At 37.7% G+C, this 20450-nt stretch overlaps 1 protein-coding gene across 1 annotated transcript in view; it reads left to right on the top strand.

The window, feature by feature from the left end:
• Positions 1-20450, top strand: part of ccdc88aa (coiled-coil domain containing 88Aa) — a 39279-nt gene that overhangs the window by 6141 nt on the left and 12688 nt on the right. Inside the window, exons 4-18 of the mRNA XM_067374311.1 lie at positions 1273-1342; positions 3273-3331; positions 3511-3594; positions 3951-4091; positions 4325-4491; positions 7242-7323; positions 13682-13840; positions 14169-14315; positions 14443-14590; positions 14832-15436; positions 15523-15650; positions 15778-15919; positions 17707-17859; positions 19632-19793; positions 20336-20450. The exon at positions 20336-20450 is cut by the window's right edge and continues 163 nt beyond it. Coding sequence (XP_067230412.1) covers positions 1273-1342; positions 3273-3331; positions 3511-3594; positions 3951-4091; positions 4325-4491; positions 7242-7323; positions 13682-13840; positions 14169-14315; positions 14443-14590; positions 14832-15436; positions 15523-15650; positions 15778-15919; positions 17707-17859; positions 19632-19793; positions 20336-20450 — 2362 coding nt within the window. The remainder of the gene's footprint in view (positions 1-1272; positions 1343-3272; positions 3332-3510; positions 3595-3950; positions 4092-4324; positions 4492-7241; positions 7324-13681; positions 13841-14168; positions 14316-14442; positions 14591-14831; positions 15437-15522; positions 15651-15777; positions 15920-17706; positions 17860-19631; positions 19794-20335) is intronic.

Genomic DNA, 20450 nt, shown 5'->3' with positions numbered 1-20450 from the left:
GGGCAGGATTTGAAGTCATACCCTAAAGTTCCTGCTACCCCCTTCCCCTCACAGAGAGCCCACCCTTCATCCTGCACATCTGTCCGTGTGGAAATAGTCTCGCCACCAGACCTACAAGCTCCTCTCAAAGAGACTGGCCTAGATATCAGCATGCCAAGCCAACATCTGTGTAATCAGTAGCTAGGAAACAGCAGTGGCCTGGAGCAAAGCTGGAAAATGACCCATTTTACATCCCATGAGACCTGTCTCTCATGGTGCCGGGTAAAGCGGTCAAAGTAATGAATGTACCCTGAAATGTAGACAAGCCAAATAACGCAATTATTTCATGTTGCTTAATTGTCACTGGTTTTCAATTGGTCAGTGAAATTATGGCTTTATAAAACCATGTGTTGTCCAAGTTGTCACATTTTCAGTGCTCAAGAAATGCAAATCTAAATGCAAAGCATAGCCGAGAAAATAAATGTGCATAGCGCATTTAAAATAGTGTGACATGTAGCAGAGCTGTCCATACTCAGCAGCATTCATGAAAAGCACTCTGGAATCATTGGGATTGACTTCATTGACTTCCCTTAAGTTTTGCTAGCCTGAGGAAATTCAGAGCGTTTAATCACTGATCTAGCTTATTCAGCGAAACTAGTGAAACGATCTTGCCCAAGTAGAATTTGCATTAACAAATTCCCATATGGAAAGGTAACAAGCCCAACCATACCTTTGTGATTTGAGTTGTCACATCAAAAAGTCCTGGATATTTTTGGGTATCTGCTGGCTATAATGAGATATTATTAGATAAAGCTGTTTAATAATTAATAATACATATTGTCATGCTGTAATGAATGGTCCCCCCGGTTGTGTGGCTTTTTAAGGAGGCCTAATAAGTCTTTTGGTGAGTACTGTGTGCAACTTAACTTCTTGAATTACCTCTGCATTGGTCCTCTAATGTGTGTTTTTTAGACATAAATAAGATTGCAGAAAAGGGTGACCACAACAAAGTTCATCTGAAGCACCACATCAAAGTTTAATAATTGTCTTGATTTAAACCATCCCCCATAGGCCTGCACACAAGTTTCCTGAACTCTTTGAGACGTCTCTGAACAATTACCCCAGTCCTGCCTGTAATTTACAGCTTAAAACGGTTGAATGCAATGAAACTAATAGCAGCTGGGTCTGTTTTTGCTCCTTAATGAAACTGAAAGCTGCTGATTTTTTAACACGATTCTGTGTATATCATCTCTCCTGTCTCCTGTTTCTGATTTTGCATCCTATTTACTGTAGGAGACTCTGCAACAGCTGATTATGATGTCTCCTCCCAATGTGCTGCTGCTGGGCAAGAACCCGCTCTGTGGTACGTCATCTGTTAAACAACAGATTCTGAAAATGTGCTGAATAGTTCCAGAGGCTTGAATCTAATGACGCACACACGAACAATACATCAGGAACTCTTACATAAATCATAAAGCTACTGTGTGTAATTTTAGTTTTACTTTCTCCTTTCCAGTACTGCCTTCATGTCCCCCTGTTCATATTTATAGTTTCAAAAGTTGTTATTATAATATTATATGTTGATCTATGATATCTTTGTTCAGAATAATATGCTGTACATAGTGGGTAGAAGAAGGCATTCATTTTAATTGACAGTATTTCCCTCATCTAATTACACTACCTTTCAAAAGTTTGGGGTCAGTAATGAAAATCATCCCATGATTTACTCACCCTCAGGCCGTCCTAGGTGTATATGACTATCTTCTTTCAGATTAATACAGTCTGAGATATATTTGAAAATATCCTGGCTCTCCAGAGGATAGAGCAAAACAAACACCGGTCATGAATTAGAAGTCTAAACCGAGGCATTTTAAAGAGATATGTTGGAGGATTTTGATATAAGAGAAGAGGAGCTTCAGTTTGTTGCACAGCCCTATTTGTTTGAACCGCGAGAGGCGTCTATTCTTACAATACTCCTACATCCTACATCATATATCGCGTCACGGGTTACTCATTTGGCGCAATTCGACTTGCTCAGCATGTGTACGGTCATCTGGTGGAAGCTAGTTATTTTAGATTATAAAGTTTTAAATATTGATACAAAAACCCATCACTTCTCTTCAGAAGTCCTTTCTGGAGCTGCATGGATTATATTTATGATGGGTGGATTTATAATGGTAGTGAATCGGGGGCCTGTTTTGACGCTAAAAATAATTAGCTTCAAAACAGGCCCCCCATTCACTACCATTATAAATCTTTGGAGAGCAAGGATATATTTGAATATATCTTCGATTGTGTTCGTCTGAAAGTCATATACACCTAGGCTGGCTTGAGGGTGAGTAAATCATGGGATAATTTTCATTTTTGGGTGAACTATCCCTTTAAGACTAGAGTTTAACCCTTTCATTGCTGTGTGCTTTTGCCTGCATTAAAGGAAAATAAATCTATTAGGCCTTTTCTATAAGTTTGAATGGCAAAATAAAGGCAAGAGCCAGTTAATTTGTAGTGCACTGACAACATAGTTTTATATAATTTGTTTAATTTTAAGGTAATAATAAGGTTAATGAAAATATATAAATAAACATATGGACTTTTGAGCTGCAAATGATAACTTCTCACTCATTTGAAAGTGACCTATAACATCCTATGACATGATATTGATCTAAATTTAAATGATCTCATGGATGTGGCTGTTGTGGTTCGTGGTCATAGTGGCACCGGCTGGCTTCAGTAAAAGTGGCATATTCAAATGATTTTGACGTAATTCTTTTACATTTACCCACTTTAAATGCACATTGCCCGCCAGGCACAGTTGCCTTAAAGTCACTGGGGTGGTGGTGGCACCAGGGCTTGGGCCCGTAATCGCTGCTTGCAGCTATATTAAAATAGAAAATTATTTTACTTGACTTTAGTTATTTTACTTTATTACAGTTATTTACAGGTATTTTTGATCTAATGAATGCAGCCTTAGTGATTATAAGCGAATCAAAAACATTTGGAATGGTAGTGTACATCGTGGAGTACACAAGATTCAGGTTCATTTGCATTCCACTGTAAAGCACTTACAGTAATTGTTTTAAATCAGGGGTGTCAAACTCAGTTCCTGGAGAGCCATAGTCCTGCAGAGTTTAGTTCCAACCTACCATACACTGTAGTGTTCAAATGAGCCTGAAGGACTTGATTAGCTGGATCAAGTGTGTTTAATTAAGGTTGAAGCTAAACTCTGCAGGGCTGTGGCCCTCCAGGAACTGAGTTTGATACTCCTGTTTTAAATGAAACCTTTTTTTTTCCAGAGGAAGGTCTAGAAGAGATCAGGAAGTTGCTGCTGCTGTTGCTTGGCTGTGCTGTGCAGGTAATAAGTAACTGTGTGCACTACATAGATTATATTAAACCAAGCACTTGAATATTCAGTTTGACTTTTCATTGTACAAACTGGCTGTCAAATTGACCATCATTTTAATCAAAATAAAGTATTTCATAATCAAAATGAAGCTTTATTTAGACCTAAAACTGTCTGTTGCTCTTTTACAGTGTGAAAGAAAAGAGGAGTATATCGAGAAGATACAATGTCTTGATTTTGACACAAAAGCAGCAATCGCAGCTCATATCCAAGAGGTACTGGAATATACTACATGAGACACTATTGCTTGGCAAATATGGCATATATAGCTGATTATCTGTATAGTTATGTAGTAATTATATTCAATTGGACTTCTCAGGGAGAACTAATTTAAATAATCTCTGCCTGAAATAAGCCACCTACAGGCACAACGTGTGTCTTAATATCTTAAGAAGATAAGAACCCCTTTTGTTTTCATTTTGTGACTGACATGCAACTTCTGTTATCTATTATGCACCTTCTTGCCAGAAGGGTGTTTTGAATTAAGCAGTAGGTAAATGCTACAAAATATATGTTATAATGTTATAAGACTCTACAAAATGACTGAGACATTTTTTTTGTTGCACTCCAGGTGACTCATTGTCAGGAGAATGTGTTTGATCTGCATTGGTTGGAGATGGAGGATGTATGTCCAGATGAATGGGAAAATCTCTGCAGAAGTATGAACATTAATCTCAAAATGTTAGTGGACCAGCGAGACCGGCAATTTGAGGTATCTTCAAAAGTCATTTAGAAATGACCAAATTCATTCCTCTCCCCACCTTTCTGGATTCAATTCATTCAATTTAAAGAGGTTTATTGTGCTTTTTGGCTGCAGCAAAGATGAAAATAACTTGTAGCCGGCTGCTTAAAACAATAACCAGCCAATGCATGTGACTTTCGTGAAGCCAGAGCAGTTTAGTTGGTTAACTAGTTCTCATCTGACCCCTCTCATCTTGCTGGTAGGTCATCGTGGAGCTGATGCAGGGGAAAGAGACGATGAAGTCTGTAGTGTTTGGTGATGACTCCTCCCTCACAGAGTCCACTAACAGCCAGCTCCCTTTATCCCAGCAGCATCTGGCACTAGAGCTGACGGATGCTAAAGCCAAGACCAAACGCCTCAGACAGGAGCTGTGAGCATATGCACACACACAAAACTGACCTACACATGCACAGACATGACAAATGATCAAACATGATGACTGAAACAAATCCAGAGTGACTTGTATGTTAACGGGGGGTGTATCATTGTAATCATTTTAGCAAGTAGAAATCATGGTTCATGGCTGTCACTTCAATAGGAAATATGTCAACACATAAAAAAACCTATGCTTATCAAGCCATTTGCTGGGGTCTAGTGATATCGGCACCCATATCTGCATTGGTCAACATTTTTGATTATTTTATTGTTTATTTTTGTGTATTTTTATTTGGATTTGGAGTTTTTTTTTTACATTTTAAATATATTTTAAAAGTTTCAAGTAATATTAAAAGCCTATAATATTAGTTGTCCACAACAATATAACTATATTTCTTATATATAGATTTTTTTATGCAATTATGCATCATTTGCACTATCCCAAAGTTCCTGCATATTATCTTTTATGATTCACTTATGTGATAGTAAAGGTCTGCTGATTAATCTATAGTAACCGGTTCTGTGGTTATGGTAAGATGTCTGTAGGAAGCTTGCCGCAGATTAAAAATACCCTGGCACAGTGCAGGGTCCGTCCTTATTCTGCTGACCCACTTTGATCCTCTTAGTGTAATGCTAGAGACAGTCAACCCCCCTCATTTCCACCCATCCGTCCTTCTATCCATCAATTTTTTCCATCCATCCACAAACCCAGTGTACAATACTGCTGTATTCTTAAGCTTCTATTTAAGAGTATATCCTGGAGCAGCACTTGAGTGTTAATGTCTGAAAAAAAGCAGCACAGCTTTAATGTTTAACGTAAGATGTCTCTCACTGTCTGTTAGGGGTGTAACAATATATTGTGTCACAATATATCACAATACAAATATGGATAGTGACAATCTGTATTGTGTATAGTTCACCCAAAATTAAAATTACTGTGTGAGAAAAAATTCAAGTTTACAATTCGAGTTTTAGTGTCAGTACTACATTAAACTACTATATATAATGTTGAATATAATGTATAATAATGCAATGGGATAATATTTGTGGGTCCTGATAAAGCCAAATGTCTTATGTCACCAGTAAAAAGTGGCTTACATTATTTTAAATATATCTAGTTAGTGACAGAGTGCAAACATATTGATATATAAAATAAATCTATGTTTCAGCGTTAGAATCATGAATATTTTTATTTTGGTGTCACCATTGTCCTGTGCATTGGGTTACCAGTACCAAGTCCAAGCCTATTCATTTCCACCTCCAATGTAATACCAAATTTAGCATTTTAATCAATTTTACACCCCTACTGTCTGTAAAATGTATGGCACAGACAAATACATGCGCACAGTCTGTTCGAGAGTGGGAAATGCTATTTATTAATGAACCAGTATTCATGAAGGCTATATTTTATTGGGGAAATGCACATGCATATGTGCAATAAGTTTTTTCAGTATCACATTGTGATGTTTTTCATGTTAATTTCTGTTACTGTGTTTTGTAAAGTAGCAAATAAACACACACACACACACACAAACACACTCTTACTGGCCACTTTATTAGGTACACCTTGCTAGTACTGGGTCGGGCGCCCTTTTGCCTTCAGACCTGCTTTAATTTTTTGTGGCATAGATTCAACAAGGCACTGGAAACATTCCTCAAAGATTGTGGTCCATATTGACATAATAGCATCACGCAGTTGCTGCAGATTTGTTAGCTGCACATCATTGATGCTAATCTCCTGTTCCACTGCATCCCAGTTACTCTATTGTATTGAGATCTGGTGTCTGTGGAGGCCATTTGAGTTTAATAAACTCTTTGGTATGTTCAAGAAACCAGTTTGATATAATTTGAGCTTCGTGACATGGCACGTTATCCTGCTGGAAGTAGCCATCAGAAGATTGGTACACTTCTTTCATAAAGGGATAGATATGGTCAGCATCAATACTCAGGTATAGGCTGTGGTATTCAAACAATGCTCAGTAGGTACTAAGGGGCCTAAAGTGTGCTAAGAAAATATCACTACTTAAACCATTCATACAAGGCAGGATGGATCCATGTTTTCATGTAGTTTATGCCAAATTCTGACTCTATCATCTGAATGTTGCAGCAGAAATCGAGACCCATCAGACTAGGCAACATTTTTCCAATCTTCTATTGTGCGAGTTTGGTGAGCCTGTGCAAATTGTAGCCTCAGTTTCCTGTTCTTAGCTGACAGGAGTGGCACACTGCTGTAGCCCATCTGCTTCAAGGTTGGATATGTTGTCCTCTGACATCAACAAGGCATTTTTGCCTACAAAACTGCTGCTCACTGGATATTTTCTCTTTTTCTGACCATTCTCTGTATACTCTAGAGATGATTGTGCAAATCATCCAGTAGATCAGCAGTTTCTGAAATACACCAGCCTGTCTGGCACCAACAGCCATGCCATTAATGAGCAGTTGTACCTAATAAAGTGGCCAGTGAGTGTGTGTGCATATATATGTGTGTATATACTGTATATACAGTATATATCATAGTATGGCTTTGCCTCTTTGTTGGCTGAGATGTACTTGTTGTAGATGTGCATTTGTGTACACACTTGCAAATGGTTATATTTGCAAGAGTACTTATGCTTATGTGCGCACATATTTGGTTGTGTGCATCCTTGTTCTTCTCTAAGTTATTGCGTGTTAATCACTCCTCTGAACCTGTATGAGTATTGAATCTTTAAATCTCTCAAACATCTGTTTCCTGTGTCCCAACAGAGAGGAGAAAAGTGAACAGCTCTTAGACTGCAGGCAGGACCTGGACAGTGTGGAGGCAGAGCTTAAAAGACTCCAGCAAGAGGTATTGAAAAGAAAATGATCTCATACTCCTATTAGGATCTTTCATGGCAATTTATATTTTGCTTCATATTTATTCATTATTTAGTCCTGATTAAATATGCTCAGGGTTTATTGACATGACAACTTATGAATAACACCATCAACACCATCTTCCTAGTAGTAGTAGTTTATTGTCATTCCAACACATGTGGTAGATAAAAGGAACAAAATTATGAACTCAGGTCCCAGCAATATATAAACATAGCAATAAATAACAGCATTAATAATAATAAGTAATCAGCAATATACAGTGGGTACGGAAAGTATTCAGACCCCCTTAAATTTTTCACTCTTTGTTATATTGCAGCCATTTGCTAAAATCATTTAAGTTCATTTTTTTTCCTCATTAACCCTCTGGAGTCTGAGGCTGATTTGGGGCCTGGAGAAGTTTTGACATGCCCTGACATTTGTGCTTTTTTCATTTGTTCATAAACATATTAATGACACAAGTGTCATTACACTGTATTCAGCACAAACTAGGCTACCATAATATGTGAGGAACATGTATGTACATGTTTGTGTTTTTGAATGAATAACGTTTATGTGTGGTTATTGAAAAAACAAAAAATTTAAGTCACTGAAATAAGGCCAAAAAAAGTATATTAAATCTGTGTTCATAAGACTTCTGGGTATTGAAGGTTGTAGACTAGAGTTTTTGCTTCAGAATTATGTAAAAATTATGCTGCCTACTCCTTCATATAAAACAATATATTGATTTAGTTTTTGTAAGACACTTTTTGTCAAGAAACACAGTATGCGTGGAGGCGTGAATCATCATGAATAATGGGTCATTTACAACTGAGAAGACAAAAGAATTGCATAATAATTACCTGAAATGACTTGCATATTAATGAGGCCTTTCAGTCAGGTAGGCTGTGAAAAAACCCTATGTAATCGTGTCTCAGCTCAATTTAAAATAATGGTATTCTATTATATTCTTTAAAATATAATGTATTTCTGAGATGCAAAGTATCTGAACAATTATGTTACCTCTATGGCATTTCATATAGGCTTTTAGGTTAAAAAAATGCATATTTGGAGAAATATTGATATATCTTATATGTTTATGTCAATTTTCTATACAGAGGAGTAATATTTATTCTATATTTATTCTCATCACTATGAGTGCTGGATACTGTATTTTTAATTCATACTTGCAGCCGGAGGGCGCTCTGTACACCTTTATTTCACAAATTATTCTAAAGAAGAAGAAGACGACATTTCAGGAATGGTGTTTTCAATTCATACTTGCAGCCGGAGGGCGCTCTCTGTGCACCTTTTGGCCACAAATCCATATAAAGAAGAAGAAGAACCAGGAACTAACTGCATGTCTTCTAGAGCTCGCTAACCAGGGCTTTAACATCCAGATAAACACTTTTCAAGATAATAAATACACGATTGAGACGATGTATGCATGTGTTGCCTCTAAATTTGCCTCTGAATAGCGCTGACTCCGTAGAAGCATTAGACGATAATGAGCTGAATCACAGACTTCTGACATGGCTCTGTTTTCATACAGATTACATAAACAGAGAATATTTGTTTTCGATTTGACTTGCACGATTTAAAACCTGACATTTCAACGTTTCTTTAGACATAAGTCTAATTTTTTTGTCATTAGTATTCACTAAGTTACAGTTCATTTTCTAAGAACTATCAGATTGGACTTCGTTCAGAGGGAGACGAGAGATCACGCATCATGTTAGTTTTCTTTATTTTGCAAAAAGCACAACATTTTGTTTTTACTCTGAGTGTACACAAATGAAAGCAGATATTCAACAGATTAAAATGGTGTATAACTCTTAATTGTATGTGCAACATTGACGGAGTATTTTGATTCTCTTTCACACTGGTAAGAAAAAGAACGCAGTGGTATCGCCGGCGATACCTCAAACCTCAGAGTGTTAATGTACACACAGTACCCCATATTGACAGAAATACAGAATTGTTGACATTTTTGCAGATTTATTAAAAAAGAAAAACTGAAATATCACATGGTCCTAAGTATTCAGACCCTTTGCTGTGACACTCATATATTTAACTCAGGTGCTGTCCATTTCATCCTTGAGATGGTTCTACACCTTCGTTTTAGTCCAGCTGTGTTTGATTATACTGATTGGACTTGATTAGGAAAGCCACACACCTGTCTATATAAGACCTTACAGCTCACAGTGCATGTCAGAGCAAATGAGAATCATGAGGTCAAAGGAACTGCCTGAAGAGCTCGGAGACATAATTGTGGCAAGGTACAGATCTGGCCAAGGTTACAAAAACAAATTCTGCTGCACTTAAGGTTCCTAAGAGCACAGTGGCCTCCATAATCCTTAAATGGAAGACGTTTGGGACGACAAGAACCCTTCCTAGAGCTGGCCGTCCGGCCAAACTGAGCTATAGGGGGAGAAGAGCCTTAGTGAGAGAGGTAAAGAAGAACCCAAAGATCACTGTGGCTGAGCTCCAGAGATGCAGTCGGGAGATGGAAGAAAGTTGTAGAAAGTCAACCATCACTGCAGCCCTCCACCAGTACGGGCTTTATGGCAGAGTGGCCCGACGGAAGCCTCTCCTCAGTGCAAGACACATGAAAGCCCGCATGGAGTTTGCTAAGATGGTGAGAAATAAGATTCTCTGGTCTGATGAGACCAAGATAGAACTTTTTGGCCTTAATTCTAAGCGGTATGTGTGGAGAAAACCAGGCACTGCTCATCACCTGTCCAATACAGTCCCAACAGTGAAGCATGGTGGTGGCAGCATCATGCTGTGGGGGTGTTTTTCAGCTGCAGGGACAGGACGACTGGTTGCAATTGAGGGAAAGATGAATGCGGCCAAGTACAGGGATATCCTGGACGAAAACATTCTCCAGAGTGCTCAGGACCTCAGACTGGGCGAAGGTTTACCTTCCAACAAGACAATGACCCTAAGCTAAAATAACGAAGGAGTGGCTTCACAACAACTCAGTGACTGTTCTTGAATGGCCCAGCCAGAGCCCTGACTTAAACCCAATTGAGCATCTCTGGAGAAACCTAAAAATGGCTGTCCACCAACGTTTACCATCCAACCTGACAGAACTGGAGAGGATCTGCAAGGAGGAATGGCAGAGGATCCCCAAATCCAGGTGTGAAAAACTTGTTGCATCTTTCCCAAAAATACTCATTGCTGTATTAGATCAAAAGGGTGCTTATACTAAATACTGAGCAAAGGGTCTGAATACTTAGGACCATGTGACATTTCAGTTTTTCTTTTTTAATAAATCTGCAAAAATGTCAACAATTCTGTGTTTATCTGTTAATATGGGGTGCTGTGTGTACATTAATGAAGAAAAAAACGTAAATGATTTTAGCAAATGGCTGCAATATAACAAAGAGTGAAAAATTTAAGAGGGTCTGAATACTTTCCATACCCACTGTAAAACATAAATAATGCTACTAATCCATCAGACACACAAGTAAGTCAACTTACACACTCTATATTAAAATATGCCTAAAAAATAAGGCAAGGCAATTTTATTTATATAGCACATTTCATACACAATGGTAATTCAAAGTGCTTTAAAAAATAACAAAATAAAATGGAATGCGTAAAAAATAAAAATAACAATAAAAACAGAGAATACCCCTGTCTGAAACTACCTGACTCTTCCATCCAGTTAGAATATTTGTCAGGTAGCTGTGTGTTTAAACAGTACCCTTGCAGACAAATCTTCCTGGACTAACTTAGTCCAGAGCTCCATCCAAAAATGTGATAAATATAAAATAAAGTGCAGTCAGTTTGGACATAGCACAGTGCTCAATTGGATTTGATTGTGACTACTGTTGAAGCACATCTGATCTCTTCAGGAAGCTGGCCTGGAAAGTACTTGAAAACAAATATTGGTCCTTGAAAGTGCTTGAATTAAATTTGAAATACATTTTGTGAAAATGTATTATCAGATCTCTTAGATGTATTATCTCTTAGTTCTAGTATTTTTGTTTTGGAATATTATTTTACAATCAGTTTCTGAGTGTTTTCCATTGAAGTACTTCCCCTTGCATGTTATTATGCCGCGTTTGGACATTTGAGCTGTGACACTTGCTGTGTCAGAAATTAACATTCTTAAAGGAGTGTGCGATTTTGATCGACAATTAAAAGGTCTCCACGATCTGATTTTGAGAGAATATTGTTGTATTGTGCTATAGTGCTTTCTGTCAGTTGCAGTCCTGGCGCCTCTCTCTCAACATACTGTGTAGTACAAAGCGACATACATTCACATCACATGTTAACACAGCGGTAGAGTTATACTCACAGAACACTACAGTTGTTCACAATCACAAAAGTTTATTATTTGCATGAGTTTTAAAGCCTTGCTGCTTAAACATTTTATCTGCGCGCTGGTCTGACACATGCTTTTCTGAGCAAAACAGTTTTAATATATTTCCAAAAATTAATGTATTAATGATTCTGTACCTCTCCTGGGTTAAAATGGATGCCAATGCAATAGGATGGTTAAAATGTTAAGTACTGTAAGAGGTCTTTCATGACGCTCCATATGTAATGTGAATTTGATAGGTACTTGATATAAAATAAATGGCGCTTTAAAAAGTCCTTGAATCTGTACTTCATGAAAGAGTGGGAACCCTGTCTAAGTGCAACTGGAAGCCAGTGCAAGGACATGAGGACTGGTGTGATATGTTCATATTTTCTGGTTCTGCTCAGAATCCTGGCAGCAGCATTCTGTATGAGCTGCAGATGTCTTATGGTCTTTTTTGGGAAGGCCAGTGAGGAGTCCATTACAATAATCCACCCTGCTGTTGATGAAAGTCATGACTGGAGACAAAGCATCTAATGCTTGCAATATTTTTGAGATGATAATATGCTGATTTAGTTATTGCTTTTACATGACTTAGTGAAACTCAGGTCTGACCCCTAGAGTGAAGGTATGCATTCACTTTGAGAACTTCATCTTTGTTTCCAAACGCAATGACTTCAGTTTTGTCTTTATTTAACTGAAGGAAGTTTTGGCACATCCAATTTTTAATTTCATCAATGCATTGGCACAGGGAGTCAATGGGGCTGAAGTCGTTAGGTGATAGGGCTTTGGTAAATCTGGGTGTCATCTGCATAGCTGTGATATGGAATCTGGTTCTTTCTCATTATTTGGCTCAGTGGCAGCATACTGTATATAGGTTGAACAGGAGTGGTGCAACAATTGAGCCTTGAGGGACTCCGCATGTCATGGATGTCCACTCGGACTTTATTATCACAGATACTCACATAATAACTTCTCTCTTCTAAGTATGACCTTTTGAAGAAAAATGTGGGAAGTGAAGTTTTAAGGTGCTGTACTGTTTCTTCCAAAATTATACCATCAATTGCTTCAAAATCAGACATAATAGCTACTTTCTGAGTTTGTGATCTGTTTGACCCTAATGCAGCTCAAGGATGTGCTGATCGCCTGTCTGATATTATTGATTTTCTCAGAGAAGAAGGAAGCCAACTTACTGCATTTTTTGTCTGAGAGCATTTCACTGGGAATCTGACTTGGGGGGATTTGTTTGTCTCTCTACAGTAGCAAATTGAATGCGGGTGTTGTTTAAGTTGCTGTTTATAATATTTGAGAATAAGATCTGTCTAGCTTTGCCTAGTTCCACATTGAAAGCATGAAGGCTATCTTGATTGATGTTATAGTGGATTTCAAGTTTTGTCTTTCGCCACATGTGCCCAGCTTTTCTGTATTGACTTTTCATATTTTGCACTGCTGTTGAGTTTCTCCAAGTCACTTTTTGGCTGCCACTATTTTTGACTTTAACAGGAGCAATGTCATCAATAACATTCTTGACTTTTGAGAACAGAATAAAGGAGAAAATCAGAGTCTGCAGATATGCTTGGTGTTGAAGATATAGCTTTCATAAACAGCACACTAGTGTTCTCATTTAAGCATCGTTTTTTGACCGAGATAGATCTCTAGCTTCTCCAGTAGGAGAGATCAATATATCATAGAAAATACAGAAATGATCAGATAGAGCTACATCCTTAATAATAATGGATGATATGTTTAGACTCTTACTGAGTGAATCTAAAGTGTGTCCACAGATTGCCTTCCTTCTGCATCTGGTGATGTAAATGTCACTTACAGTTGGTAAACTAAAATTGATAATATTTCTCTGGGCAGACTCTAGTACACCAAACTCTTTTATTTCAAAAGATAAAAACATTTCCAATTTAGTTGTGCTATATTTTTTTATATATTGCTAAGGTCATTATTTTAATGTTATTTTTTTCTTCCTTCTTTTAATGTTAGTTAGTTCTTCCTTGCTGCCTCTATCCTGTCTAATTTTGTTCTGTGACAGAACATGCAGCTGTTAACAGATGCACGAGCAGCCAGGATGTACCGTGATGAGCTAGATGCGATGAAAGAGAGAGCCATCAGAGCAGACAAACTGGAGAGTGAAGTGGCTCGCTACAAAGATAAACTTCACAACATGAACTTTTACAAAACCAAACTGGAGGTGTGTATAGAAGAAGGGTGCATTTATTTGATCAAAATTACATTGAAAACAGTAATATTGTGAAAATAACTTTTTTTTTTTTTTTTTTGAATATCTTTTAAAATTTTATTTATTTTTATGGCAAAGATGAATAGCAGTCATTTCAGCATGAATTTCAGTAGTCATTACTCCAGTCTTCAGTGTCAGTGATTCTTTGATGAATGTTAAGATCAAAAGAAAACACTTTATATAAAATATTACAGAAAGAATATTACCCCAAATTTTTGAACAGTAGCGTTATATGCATGAGTGAGAAATATCAACTTAACTTTCTTTTTGACAATGACAGGAGCTAAAGGAGGATAATCAGGTGTTGATGGAAAGTAAGTCCATGCTGGAGGAACAGCTACAGAGCATCAAATTACGATCTGACAAACTGCACCATCTGGAGAAACACAACCTCCTACTAGAGACAAAACTTCATGACATGGAAGAGGTGAGGAAAAGTAAATGGTACCAATTAAAAGGATCTGTTACAATATTACTACCATTGTACCATTTTCTCTTTTTGCCACTCCAAATGGTTTCCAATCTGCTTGACTTGGCTGTCTTATCTATTTTAGGAAAGAACTGTGGACAGGAGAAAAATAGAGGAGCTGCTGGAAAAGAACATCATATTGGAGCTCTCTCAGAAAAGTAGTATGGAGGAATCACAGCGCTTGGGCTGGGAGCTAGAACTCGCCAAGAACCCTCAACAGAATTCAGGAACAGGTATATATTAACACTGCAATTTAACATGTCAAGGCATATTAAAACGTGATGCTCGTGGACCATTGTTCCATTGAATAAGACACCTTAAGTTACTCCAGGCTTTGCTTTGAAACCAACATCTTGATAGAAACATAGACACATATGGTAGAAAAAATGGATTTCACTACCATCTCATTGATCATTTGACAGGTAATAAATAAACTTAAACATGTATAAACCTAAAATGTGTTTATGGTTTTAGAGCTGAAGTCTTTGGGCCAGGAGGTAACTGAAAAGACATGGAGCAGGTTGTTGAAACTGGAGAAGGAGAACCAGAGGTTGTTGAAGTCCCTGGAAGAACTTCAAGGAACCAGTCACCCACTGGATGAGTTTATTTCTAAATCTAAAAATACTGAGGAAAATGGGAGGACCAACAATCAGTCCCTTGACACAGAACATCTGCATGCATCCTTGGAAAATACTAACGGCAATCTTCATTGTCTTGAAGTAGAGCTCCATGAATTGGAGATGAAGAACCAGACTCTTCAAGTCAATTTAAACCAAAACCAAGGTCAAGTAGATATAGAAAACAAAGCTCTAGTGCATGAAAATGGACATCTGGAGCAAGATAGGAGTTGTCTGGAGAAGGAGAATCGGAGATTGCAGCAGCAAGTGAAGATCCAGGAGGCCTCGTTGAATAGTAGCAGTTTGAAGTTGGCAGTTCTAGAGAAGGAGAACCGTACCCTGGTTAAAAAGACTACCTATCTTAGTGAGGACTGTGCCAAGAACAAAGAACTGGAGAAGGAAAACCAGGAGCTGATTCAACAGGCTGGAGTAGACAAGAGGATGCTGATGACTTTAAGAGAGGTTACCACTGCAATGAATGCTTTGTTGATTATTATGCTTTGTCAATGTTTTCTTAGTTTTCTTAATTTTTCTATTTTCTGCTTTAGGAACTGCTGGACCAAAGGCTGAAATTGCAACAGAAAGAATCTGATGTTGAGAAATTGAATTATGAGCTGGAGAGGATGAAGTTAAACCAGGAGAAACGAATGGGAGATCACGAGGCTGTAGACCAGGGGTATCCAGACATTCACTTATATATTCAGTCAAGCCCAAGGTAATACTTTTAAATGTCAGATTCCTTTTCAGACATGTCTAATGGCCAAGTTTGTCTTTGTCTCCATCACTCTCTCTTCCACTCTCAGTAAGTGTAAGCAGTTGGAGTCAGAGCTGGAGTCTTCTCTAATGAAATCCCTGAAGATTAAAAAAGAGAGAATGGCTGCCCTGGAGGCCCGTCTGCAGGAATCGGCCAAGATAAACCAGCAACTACGACAGGATCTCAAAACTGTGAGTCGAAGCCAAGTCCAAAGCAAGACAGTTTACTTGTTAGGCAGTTTACTAACATGCTTGAAAGGGGAACTTCAACTTGAAAGGGGAGCTAAAAGGCAATGATTTCAGAACTTTGACTAACGTTCTGGCAATGTTTTTTCAAAGTTATCAACAAACATTCTTCCAGTAGTGTTTATAAAACATTTGTTCATAGTTATCTGGTCTTTTTATAATGTTCTCAAAATGTTAGCACAAAAACATTATCTATACATCATTAACGAAACTTCTTTTTCTGGAACATTTTAGTTTTTAGTAGACATCTAGCATTTTTAAATGTTACTACTTGATTCAGAATGTTCAGGGAACATTCAACAGTAACATCCAAATAATGTTTGCAAAATGTTCCCTTATTGTTCACATAACCAAGAATTATTTTTTTTTTTCAAAACATCTAAAAACTGGATGTTTTGAAAGGTTCAGAGAACATTCAGCAATAATGTTTTCATAAATTAGCAAAATTAGCAAAGCATTCTTAGAACATATTTGTGTTAGCTGAGAAAGTCCAAAACTTAAACTCTTAAATCGGGCTAAAATTTTATTTTTTTCAAGTTGGTCCAATATGGTCATTGGCTGTTCATTTTTGTCCAAAGCGTTACATTGCATTAAACGAATATATTAGTATTGCAACATGTCAGAGCATAGGCTCTAACTGTTAAGCTATGACTCCAAGGGTGCTTCTCAATTCTTATTTGTGCATCCTCGTTTCCTTTCCTTGCTTCCTTTCCTCGCGTCTTAGCTCCACCCCTCCAGGATGCCAGGGAAGGACGCAAGGAAAAGACGAGAGGACGGATGAATTGAATCAAGTGAAATGATAAATCCTCGCTCCCTTTAGCGTCACTTCAAAGCGTCATCAGCTGCGCTCGAGGAATCTACCCATATGTTGTTAAAGTTTGGTTATTTAAAAAAATATAATAAATATTAATAAAGCAAGATGCCTAGTTGAAATATATGAGATATAAAGTTTATTTAATCTGTAAAAGTAAAGCATACATTTAAATTATTGTGACAGATAAGAAGGGGAAGGAGAATTAATGCGTGCGTCACGTTTCTCAATGAGAAAGACTTCCGCAAAGGATGCACCTGTGTATCCTCGCTCATAACTCCTCAGGAAGCCTCCTCACTCCTCGTTCCTCGCCTCCTCGCGGTGCAATTAGAGAATTGAGATGTCCTTCAAGATGGCTGAGCTCGATTGTTTTCCGGGTCATAGGATGGAGGACGGAGGAGCAAGGAGACGAGGAGGGATATTGAGAAGCACCCCAACTAAAAACTGCCATGTTGAGCTTATGCATTTTTGTATGATTGATCTGTCTCTAAAGTTGTGGTCACATTCACTGTTAAGCAAATTTTTTGTAATTTTTATAGGAATTCATGTGATCGGTAATTTCCAGACGCATATTTCACAACTAGTTCAAGTTGGTCACACACACATTTTGCCATTTTTGCTCATTTTTCACCCAAAAATGAAAATTTGCAGTTAATTTACTGACCCTCAGGCCATCCAAGATGTAGGTGTCTTTTTTTCTTCAGTAGAAATGTAAAGAATATTTTAAGCTAAAACTGTGGGCCTGCGGTTTCAGCTAAAAACCTTCTTTACTGTTCTACTGAAGAAAAAAAAGACTATATCTTGGATGGCATGAGGGTGAGTAAATTAACTGCAAATTTTCATTTTTGGGTGAACTATCCCTTCCCTACCCCTGAATATTCTGTCTCCACTAATATTATTTGTGAATGATGAACTGTTGCAGGTCAAACAGAACTATGAGGCATTGCTTCAGAGGGAGGAGGAGGAAAAGGCAGGACAATGCTCTCCACCAGAGAGGGCATGGCACAGAGACAGTCAGGAGGCCACATGGGCATTGCTTAAGGTCAAAGATCGACTCATTGAGGTGGAGAGAAATGTGAGTCTCATGAAGAAGGCGGTGTCCACCTAACCAAACTCAGACCCATAGTCAACCCGTTTAAATACTTGAGGGGGGATTTTAGCATGAAATACAACCCGAATTCCAGAAATGTTGGGACGTTTTTTAAATTTGAATAAAATGAAAAATAAAAGACTTTCAAATCACATGACCCAATATTTTATTCACAATAGAACATAGATAACATTACAAATGTTTAAACTGAGAAATTTTACAATGTTGTGCACAAAATGAGCTCATTTCAAATGTGATGCCTGCTACACGTCTCAAAATAGTTGGGATGGGGGCATGTTTACCATGGTGTAGCATCTCCTCTTCTTTTCAAAACAGTTTGAAGACATCTGGGCATCGATGTTATGAGTTTCTGGAGTTTTGGTGTTGGAATTTGGTCCCATTCTTGCCTGATATAGGTTTCCAACGACTGAAGAGTTTGTGGTCGTCTTTGATATATTTTTCTTTATAGGTGAAATTTTGGACTGCAGGCAGGCCAATTCAGCACCAGGACTCTTCTACGACAAAGCTATGCTGTTGTAATAGCTGCAGTATGTGGTTTTGCATTGTCCTGCTGAAATACACAAGGCCTTCCCTGAAATAGACGTCATCTGGAGGGGAGCATATTTTGCTCTAAAAACTTAATATACCTTTCAGCATTCATAGTGCCTTCCAAAACATGCAAGCTGCCCATACCGTATGCATTTATGCACCCCCATGCCATCAGAGATCCTGGCTTTTAAACTGAACACTGATAACATACTGGAAGGTCTCCATCCTCTTTAGCCTGGAGGACATGGCATCCATGATTTCCAACAAGAATGTCAAATTTGGACTCGTCTGACCATAAAATAATTTTCCACTTTGAAACAGTCCATTGGAAACAGTCTTGGCCCACAGGACACAACAGCACTTCTGGACCATGTTCACATATGGCTTCCTTTTTGCATGATAGAGCTTTAGTTGGCATCTGCAGATGGCATGGCGGATTTTGTTTGCTGACAGTGGTTTCTGAAAGTATTCCTGGGCCCATTTAGTAATGTCATTGACACAATCATGTCGATGAGTGATGCAGTGTCGTCTGAGGGCCTTAAGAACACGGGCATCCTATAAAGTTCTTCGGCCTGGTCCCTTATGCACAGAGATTTCTCCAGTTTTTCTGAATCTTTTGATGATTTTATGCACTATAGATGATGAGATTTGCAAAGCTTTTGCAATTTGACGTTGAAGAACATTGTTTTCCACAATCTTTTTACGCACTCTTTCACAGACTGGAGAGCGCCTCTGTCCATCTTTACTTCTGAGAAACTGCCTCTCTAAGACATCCCTTTTATAGCTAATGATGTTACAGACCTGATATCAATTAACTTAATTAGTTGCTAGATGTTCTCCTAGCTGAATTTTTTCAAAATTTCTTGCTTTTTTCAGCCATTTGGTGCCCCCGTGCCAACTTTTTTTGAGACCTGTAGCAAGCATCAAATTTGAAATGATCTCATTTAGTGGATAAAAGTGTAAAATTTCTCCCTTTAAACATTTGTTATGTTATTTATGTTCTCTTGTGAATAAATTTGCGATTTGAAAGTCTTTTAGTTTTCTTTTTATTCAAATTTAAAAAACGTCCCAACCCTAATATTTAATTACTAAAGTATCTTTATAACTTTACAGCGCATTCAACATATAATTTTTTTGTCTGTACATGTGTTCTTTGGGGAAAAACAATTAAGGAACTGGACACATTTTCCTTGGTTTGTCTTGTACAGAATGCAACATTACAGGCTGAGAAACAGGCACTGCAAACACAACTGCAGACCTTGCAGGCACAGTCAGATGGGTTGCAGGCACAAATAATTGCATTGCAACACCAGACGGCTTCCTTGCAGGAGAATAACACAGCACTGCAGACACACAATGCACAACTACAGGTAAGTCACATTAAATTAGGAATTCTGCCTTAAATGCAATACAGGTATTATAAAACTTTCTATTCATCAAAGAATGCTGAAAAATGTATCACTGTTTCCACAAAAATATTAATTTTTGTTTTCAGCATAAATAAGAAATGTAATAAGAATAATGATAAGAAATGTTTCTTGATCACCAAATCAGCATACAAGAATGATTTCTGAAGGATCATGTGACACTGAAGACTGGAGTAATAATGCTGAAAATACAGCTTTGCCATCACAGGAATAAATTACATTTTAAAATATATTAAAATAGAAAACAGTAATTTTAAATTGTAATAAGAGTTCACAATATTACTGTCTTTATTGTATTTTTGATCAAATAAATGCAGCCTTATTGGGCATAAGAGACTTCTTTCAAAAACATTTAAAAATCCTACAGAGCCCAAACTTTTGAATAGTAATGTATATGCTTTAATAAAATATTAAAGGTTTAAGTGGAAACCATTTTAGATCTAATCAGTCATTGGCCTATCTTTGACCTCCTCAATCTCTCCTAGGTAGAGAAGTCCACTTTATGTTCCCAGAATTCCTCTCTGATGGCTCATAATGAACGGCTACAACGGGAACGGCAGAGTTCTGAGGCTGAGAGGGAGGGTGCACTACGGGAGAGAG

This window comes from Chanodichthys erythropterus, chromosome 21 (genome assembly GCF_024489055.1).
Source record: "Chanodichthys erythropterus isolate Z2021 chromosome 21, ASM2448905v1, whole genome shotgun sequence".
Lineage (NCBI taxonomy): Eukaryota > Metazoa > Chordata > Actinopteri > Cypriniformes > Xenocyprididae > Chanodichthys > Chanodichthys erythropterus.
This window is presented reverse-complemented; position numbering and strand designations above follow the sequence as displayed.